The following is an 8,697-nucleotide window of genomic DNA, read 5'->3' on the forward strand; positions in this document are numbered from 1 at the left end:
ACTGCCAGCTTAGCTAAACCAACAGCAGGTCCAGATAAAACAAAGCTAAAAGCCATCATCCATCATCTGCAGGGCTGGAGGTGCTGCAGCACTGCCTCTCTCCATCCCACAGTGGCTTCCAGAAGCCAGCAGCTCAGTGGGACAATTAAAGGGATTTCTAAGGCCCAAGAACCACAAGTCCCGCTCTGCATGTTTGAGGACTGAGCTCATTAAAGAGTGATCATCTCATGTTGTCTTTCTCCTTTCCATCTCTCTCCCCACCTCGTGTCAATCCAGCATTCCAGGATAAAAAGAAGTCCCAAGGCACTCAACAGCTTGTTCAGCATGGCACAGCCCAGGGGCAATATTCCTTCAGCCATCAGTAACACCAGTTCAGAACTGCACCTGAAAACTTGCTGAGCCCATCCGCTGCTTCTCTTGCCCACCTGACCTCCAGAGGCCCAGATTCCCTGTGTCCCCACAGTTCTGGGATTTTCCAAGTGCAGATTCCTGCAGGAACATTTATTATTCTGTGCTTTTATTCTCTGAGAGCACACTCAGCAGTCTGAGAGCTTCTGATTTAAGCTCACCTGTGCATTTATGCTTAAGCATCACTTTTTCTTTTTAAAATCCACCCATCAAAGAGGGCAGGCCTATCTTTTCCCAAAATGGACAGTGAAGTCTTGGAAACAAGCCAAGAGAACAGGGAAAAGACACAGAAATCTGTGGAGAGAACATCACAGCCTTGGGTTTTCCACACCAACAGGTCACTCATATTCAGATTGCTCCTTTTGGGCCACAAACAACACACACAACCACTGGAATGCCTCATAATACCCCTTACATGTGTAATTCCTTAGAAATAAAGATATTCCAGTGCACTGGCATTGCTTTTCCCACTGACAACATGCAAAGTCCATTAAGTCAGTGTGAAACCTTCCTATACACACCTTAAAGGGTTTTTTTGGATCAAACTCTGAGCAAAGAACCCCAAACAACCAAAATAATCAGCGTGGCCTGACAGGAATTGGTCACCCTGACTGACAGCAACCAAATGCTTCTGATGGGAACTAAAATAATTTCCATGCAGACAGATCCCAGTAACTCCTGGAAAAAGGAGGCCCACCTCCAATAATAGGAATGATTTAAACCTTGCCAGATTTGGACCAGCTCATCCTTGTTGTAAACAGCCAGTCCTTTCTTGGACCTTCTTACATTTCGGGGTGCAGCTTTACAAACACGTGTTCAGCAACAGAGCCCCCCCAAAAATACCACTCCAGGAGGAATTCCTACACGGGCGGGAAGGGCGGGAGCGCCATCTCCTGGAAGGAAAGCGGAAAACACCGGGAAAGAGCCGGCTCTGCAGCTGGCGTTCCAAAAAACCAGGCGAGGAAAACACACCGGAGCAAGCCGCACGCTCGCCGCCCCCCCCAAAAAACACATCCCGTTCTTCCTTAGGGAAAAACATCTGCTCGGTTCTGACAACAGGCTCCTGCTCGTGACAACGTCACACCCAATTCAGACACGAAATCCACGAGTTCCATTTATTTTTTGTTCTCACAGAGCACGATTTGAGTGAGACCGTTTGCCTCCCCAGCTCCAGCGCCAGGTCCACGAGGAAAACACATCAGGTACCAAGGGATTCCTGGACAGGTTTTTGCTGGTCCTCATCAGCTGCATTTTCTTCCTCTTTTTCTTCTGCTTTCTCCACCTGAGGCAGGATTCCATCGAGGTTCAGCAGCAAGCCTTCACTGGTGGAGGATCTGATCACCAACCTCTGCACAATGGGATCTAGGGAGACAAAGGGCAGCACCAAACTGGTCACTCCACCCCTTCCCAGCTCTCCAGGCTGACTGCTCCCAGGAAATTTTGCCACCAAGCCAGTAAAAGAAGACCACAAGAATCAGGCTTGACACTCCAAATAAAATTTTAAAAAAGCTGCTCAGAGCAGAAAAGCTAATCCTCAGTAAACTGGGCTGATGTACATTGATTTAAATTAATTTAAAAAATCAGCCCTTTCTGCATTTACTTTATATTTAAAGTCAGGCAACCCCTTGTAGTTTTTATTTGGGCTTCTCAAGGCATGTGCACTTGGCTTTTCATGGTCTGGTCTCTGCAGCTACTGTGAGCTGACCACTGGGAGAGGGACAAGACCATTCTTCAGGCAGACATTAAGCAAGTACCAACACCAAAAAATGGGACTGTAGCTTACACAAAGCTCCTTCCCTAAAATTATTTCATAAACCACCATCTCCTCTCCAGCTATGCAGGTGCCCTCTGCTTAAAGTTGACTTCACTATTCCTTTTGCTAAGGAATATAAGGAAAGAAAGAACCAGCTTTTCCCTTGGAGGGGCAGGAATTTTAAGAGATATTTGGAGAGCAGCAAGGTAACTGCATGACAACCCAGTAAAGAACACCCATCTCCCAGCTTGGGTTTGCTGCAGCCTGAACAAACCTTACCAAAATTGGAGGGCTTGAAGGTGCAGATGTCGTGGATGATTGCTCTCAGGTTGGCAATGATGTGCTCAGTGGGCATATCCAGCTGCAAAGGGACAGTGCCAAGTTAGTCATGGTTATTTTATTTTATATTTTATGGTTATTTTACAGTCATGGTGAGGCCTGGAGCTGGTGTTTGTGTTTATCCTGCGTTTGGATAGGTTTCCTTTGTCTGTGTTCCCTGGGAAGGAGTGACAAATCCCATTAACAGCCTTATCCAAAAGCTGATTTGCTCACTCTTCTCCCTGCTTCCACTCAGGACATGAAATTCCCAGGGCTCTGTAACAACCTGCAGCCTCCAGGGCTGAAAACTCTTAAAAAACCAACCAAAACCTCATTAAAATTAAGGAGCTGGGGAAAGAAGCCTCGAGCAGCAGCTGTCAAAGGCCACAAAATGCATCAACACCCAGAACTGAGGGCATTAGGAGTGGAACAGAATGAAATCAATCAAAAGAACCAACTCATCAGCTCCATGATGAGGACAGGTAATGCTCAGACAAAACAGTTTTCATATTCAAAGGAAGATGCCAGCTTCCAAACCTTCCTTCCAAGCTTCCCACAGTAAATCCTTGTGGATGCACACCTATTTGTCTCCAACACTGCCAGGCAAAGCTTCAGGCATTTCCTACCTTTCCCTGCCTGTGCCACCCTCAGTTAGAGGAACACCAAACATCAGGCAGGATTACAAAGACACAAACCAGAAGGAAAACAAAAAACAAAAAAATCCCAGAGCTTAGGGCCCTCGAAATGAGTAAATAAGCCAAAATTAATGTTGCATTTCAGGTAACACAAACAGTTCTTGCTTCCTGCTCCAGTCCAGAACTACAGTTAGCAAAATTAGAAGTCTTTAATTATTTGGTTAAAGCAAAGACTTTTTGATTCTCCTGTGAATATTGACTTACAAACCTATACTTTATTCATTTACCAAAAATAAAACCAACAAAAAACAAAACAACCAAAAACCCCAAGAAGTTTAAAACCAGCTGATGATGCCACACGACAGGATTCTATCTTCTTCACAGATTAGTTGAAAAAAAAGGTCAAAAACTTGGAGAAACAGATTGAAAAGATGTTTTTTTCCCCCCTCTTGGAATACCACAGTTCTGCTCAGGGCAGAAAATGCAAGAGCTCTGCCCACACTTACTCTGGCTATTCTTGTCTTGATGACACTCTCGTCCTGCACCGAGTACTCGTGACATTCTCTGAAGAACTGCACCATCCTGGCAATGTCACTGCCCAGGGAATCTGTTCAAAAAACAAACAAAAGAAGTGGTCTGAGCAACGCTAATTAGCACAGAGGGGTGTGGCACCAGCAAAGAGATAATCCAATCTGTTAATTAAGGCAAACACCACGCCAAAACGAAGTTTCAGAGACAGGACAATGGTGTGCTAAGCGAGATCACAGAAACAGTCTCTCTGTTCCCTCCTTGCCCACCCAAAAATGGGCAAATTTATCTGGGTTCTTACCCCAGATTTGCCTGTGGCAGGAAAAAATGGATCCCTGAAGCTCCCTTGAGCTGAGACAAGCCACAGCCTAACACTCAAAGTAACCACACAGCCTGAAAAAAAAACCATCCCAGGGCTCCACCTCCCTCAGGAACTGGTAACACTCGTAACCAAGAACTGCTCCTTACTTCTCTTGGTGCTGGGGTACTTCTTTTTCAGTTTGTTCCTCAGGGGGATGAGCTTGGGGATGATGGCAGGGACAGCCACGTAGAAATCAGCCTGGATTTCATCCTCCAGGATCTGCAACAAGCACAGTTCCACTGACTGCACTGAAGCTGATGGATGAAAAGGTCCAAAAGCACAGAAATCCATCCCTCACTCTGCCTGCTGCCTCCCAGCTAGAGCTCAGTGCAGGCTTCTTCCCCTCCCCAGGCCCCAGTCCTGCTGAAACTGGGATTTTTATGCAATTCTTTAAGAAAAAAGAATTCTGGCTCAACCACCTCTGGGAACATCAAAACTCCAGGAAAATTAAGGAATTCAGCTTCACCCTCCTCTGTGAGCACCAAAACCCCATGAAAATTAAGGAATTCTGGCTCACCCATTTCTGGGAACACCTAAACCCCAGGAAAATTAAGGAATTCTGGCTCACCCATTTCTGGGAACACCTAAACCCCAGGAAAATTAAGGAATTCTGGCTCACCCATTTCTGGGAACACCTAAACCCCAGGAAAATTAAGGAATTCTGGCTCACCCATTTCTGGGAACACCTAAACCCCAGGAAAATTAAGGAATTCTGGCTCACCCATTTCTGGGAACACCTAAACCCCAGGAAAATTAAGGAATTCTGGCTCACCCACCTCTGTGAGCAACAAAACTCCAGGAAAATGAAGGAATTCTGGCTCACCCACTTCTGTGAGCAACAAAATTCCATAAAAATAAAGGAATTCAGCTTCACCCACCTCTGTGAGCAACAAAACCCCATGAAAATTAAGGAATTCTGGCTCACCCACCTCTGTGAGCAACAAAACTCCATGAAAATTAAGGAATTCTGGCTCAACCACCTCTGTGAGCAACAAAACTCAATGAAAATGAAGGAATTCTGGCTCAACCACTTCTGGGAACACCAAAACCCCAGGAAAATGAAGGAATTCTGGCTCACCCACCTCTGTGAACACCAAAACCTTGTTCACCTCGTCCGTAAAGCGATGGGGAAGAGAGACACCGCTGGAAAAAGGATCCACTTTTTTCTGGCAAGTTCAAAAAAAAAATAAAATTAAAGCAAACAAAAGGAAATTAAGACTCGAGGGTAAACTACAGCATCACAGGCAGCTGGTGCCCTCAAAATGACAGGCAGAAAACACAAAGGAGGCACGGGACTGCCCTCAGTGCAAACAGACCCAAAGCCTCCAGGGGTGCCACCCCACCTTCTTCTGCAGAGCCATGTCCAGGAACACGTTGATGTAGACAAACTGCTTGGGGTGGGTGAAGTCCAGCTCCTGGAACCTCTTGAGCATGGCCACGGCCTGCTCCAGCCCGTAGGAGGGTCTCTTGTAGAGCCAAGTCAGGTACACGTCGTCCACGGGCTTGCTCATCAGCGGCCGCCTCCGAGGGAGGGGCTTCTCCCTGGCCGGCTCCTTCCCCTTCTCCTGCCTGCTCCTCTTGGCGTCTTTTTGGGCAGCTCTGAGAGCAAAAATAAACCCCCCAGGCACGTTGTGAGCTCAGCAGTTATCTTATCTTCACGGCAGTCTTATTTCATAAAGCAAGGTTTCCTCCTCCCTCTCCCGTGGCATTTTGCAATCAGTTGATTTTCCTATTTTCATTTTGCTATTTTCAGAGGGTCTCCAGGCGAGGAGAAGAATATTAAAATAATAATTGGACACTCCACCTCTCTGTAAAGAGCCTGCAGCACTTGAGCACACTTCATTCTCCTGTAGATTTTTGCTCCTCCCAGCCACGCTCTGTTACTACAGACATGGCAAATTAAACAACGAAAAGCCAATTAAAGGACGGGAAGGGTTTGAAACCGACCCCAGGAGCTCACCAGCTTTCACGCTGACATGTAACCCTGCTACACCCCGCAAAAGCACAGCCCAAAACCACAGCGCCACGCTTTCCCCGTGCCATCAGCACGGAAAACACTCCCTGCGAGTGCAGCCTGTCCTCCGGCAGCCCGTGAGGCTCAGCCGGCTGTCGAACCCGCACTGCGGACACCAAACCCCCCTCCAGCACCTCGCGGGACGCCGGACCCGCACTCACTTGGCTGCTGCCGCCGCGTAGGGCCGGGTTGTGGCGGGGCTCGGCACGGCGGGGACGGCGAGGCGCTGCTCCAGCCCGGCGAGGGCCCAGCCGCACCGCGGGGCCAGCGCTGCGGGGCGACAGCAAACACCGCCTCAGACAAGCCCCCCGACCCGGACAGGCCCCCGCGTCCCCCCTCCAGCCCTCAGGGCCGCGGGGACAGCGCCCGTGACTCCCTCACCGCGGCCCCCTCACCTCGCCACAGGCAGCGGGAGCTGGGCGCCGCCATCTTGCCGAGCCGCCCTGGTGCGCCGCCGCAACCCTTCCCCGCGGAACTCGCTCCCCGAGAAGAAACGTTCCGGCAGGCCCAGCGCTTTAGCGGCGCGCCACCTACCGCCGTCCCCCCAAGCCGCCTTGCCCCGGCCTGGCGTTCCGCGGGTGCGCGGGTTCCGGCGCCTGCCCGCTGCCCCGGGGGAGGTGACCCATTGCCCGCGGCTGGTGAAAAGCCTCCAGCTCGCTTCTTCAGCGGCCTGAGAGGGGCCTTAGGGCGAAGCCGCGGTTGTTTCGTGGTGCTGCAGGCCGAACTGGTCCCCCTTCCCCGAACCAAGATGGCGGCGGCTGCTGAGGGCAGCCAGGGCCGCGGCCCTCAGCCATGGAGGCGTTTACACCCGCTCAGCCCCGGCTCTGTGTGGGAGAACATCGCCTGTCTGTGGCTCAGCAGTGCCTGCTGCAAGCCACGTGTAATTCCAAAGAGAGATTTTTCCGGCTGCCATCTCACCTCTATTCCCTTGCGGATTGGGTGGGAAAAGAGACGCCTTAATTCACCGTCCTGGAGCAGCATCCGCTTACAAAGACTTTGTTCAGATCCACACCACAAACTGCAATGCTTAAATGGGGATTTTATTCCACACCGGTGTGCTCTTGACTAAAAACACTGCAACCCCGTAGTCTCCCCCAATCAACGCGTGTCCAAGCGTTTTTAAATCAGGGCTACGCGGCGACTGAAAACTCCCCAATGGATCCGCGCGCAAGGATTTTTTAAACCAGGCACGGTGCAAAACAAACCGCAACAAAACCGTGCTCATCCCATCTAACTCCCGGCTCAGTGTCCTGGGAAAGGATGGACACGGTGATGTGAGGAAAATGAACCCTCCTCGGCTAAAACGCCTCAGCTGAGGGGTGGCAGCCATTTGTTCAAAGCTCCAGGGGGGAGATGTAAATATTTTGGACGGGCACTTGGCATTGCAGAGGTGTGAGAGGAGACTGTTCAATGCGCGCCTGCGGCAGGTAACCTGCATCCTTTGCCATCTTCCCTCATTCCCCCGTGAGCCTCTGGCTTTTCACCCACCAGGTGCCTGCCGTGGAGCACGGATTTCGGGCTGGCAGATAACGCTCAGCCATCCCCAACACCTCACTCTGCCCAAAGCCTCTTTCCTACCAACACCCCCTGCTCCATCGCTGCGGCCCTTCCCGCTCTCCGGCCATCCATGAACTTCTTGGCTCCAGCATCAGCTCGGGCAGCTGCAGCAGAAAATTAAAATTCTAATTAAAAACCCCAGAGCCTGATGTCTTGTCCCTCCCTGTGCTGCCCCGACCGCTTGTTGCTTCCTCAGACACTCCCTAGCTCTCCCCGGTGCTCTCTTTTTTATTATTTTTTTCTTTTTTACCTGCACTTCCCTGCTCCCACGAGGATCTAGGACACTAGGGCTCCGAATCAAACCCCAGTGCCCAGAGGAGGAGAAACAAAGGCGCCAGATACCAAAACACTCAAACCCCCGCCGTTCGCCCCGCACTCCCAGGCGGCCTCATCCTTCTCCCACCGGTGACAGCCGCGTCCTCGGCCGCGAAACCGAGGGGGAAAAGGATGGGAAAAGGATGGGAAAAAGAGGGAGTAAAGGGGGCGGGAGGTTCTCCCGTGCCGCCCGCCCGTGAGCGCTGACACGGCCCCGCGAGTGCCCGCGCTCCCCCCGCCGCGGCCCCGGCACCGCCCGCCGCCGCCTCCCCGCGCCCGCCCCCGTCTCCTCCGCCCTGCGCGCCCCGGCCGCCGCTCCTCGGGCCGCGGGTGCGGGGGGTGCGGGCAGAGCCCCCGCCGCGGCGAGATGGCGATCGGCACCGCGCGGCTGCCCCGGAGGCCGCGGCCGCGCTGCGGCCGGAGCCGGAGCTGCTCGAGGGGATGCGGAGCCGTGGGGAGAGCCGTGCTCGTGGGGCCGGTTCCGGGCACGGGGGGACGGGTCCCGGCCGTGGGGTGAACCCCTGGGGCTAATCCCGGTGGTGGGGTGAGGCCGGGCCCCGGAGTGAACCCTGGCCGTGAGGTGAGGCTCAGGCGTGGGACGAAGCGCAGCCGAGGGGCAGAGCCCGGCCGTGGGGTGAACCCCAGGCTGGAGGTGAACCTCAGCCCCGGGATTCATCCCGGCCGTGGGGTGGTACGTGTCCCTGGGGTGAATTCCGGCCACGGGGCCAAGGCTTGGCCCCAATCCCCTCCACGTGCCGTGCTGGGATCTCGGCCCGGCCTTTGGGGCGAGGGGGTGCTCGGGGTCAGG

General features: G+C 52.5%; 1 protein-coding gene across 1 annotated transcript; it reads right to left on the reverse strand.

The window, feature by feature from the left end:
• Window positions 1-1,509: 1,509 nt before the first annotated feature.
• Window positions 1,510-6,929, reverse strand: MRPL1 (mitochondrial ribosomal protein L1). The gene is given in 8 exon segments (XM_041459583.1): window positions 1,510-1,770; window positions 2,441-2,522; window positions 3,621-3,721; window positions 4,111-4,313; window positions 5,078-5,169; window positions 5,347-5,602; window positions 6,179-6,287; window positions 6,413-6,929. Coding segments are annotated over 8 exon segments (1,041 nt in total). The 5' UTR covers window positions 6,447-6,929; the 3' UTR covers window positions 1,510-1,606.
• Window positions 6,930-8,697: the final 1,768 nt, after the last annotated feature.

Source organism: Pyrgilauda ruficollis, unplaced genomic scaffold (assembly GCF_017590135.1).
Source record: "Pyrgilauda ruficollis isolate IOZ18807 unplaced genomic scaffold, ASM1759013v1 scaffold139, whole genome shotgun sequence".
NCBI classification, from domain to species: domain Eukaryota; kingdom Metazoa; phylum Chordata; class Aves; order Passeriformes; family Passeridae; genus Pyrgilauda; species Pyrgilauda ruficollis.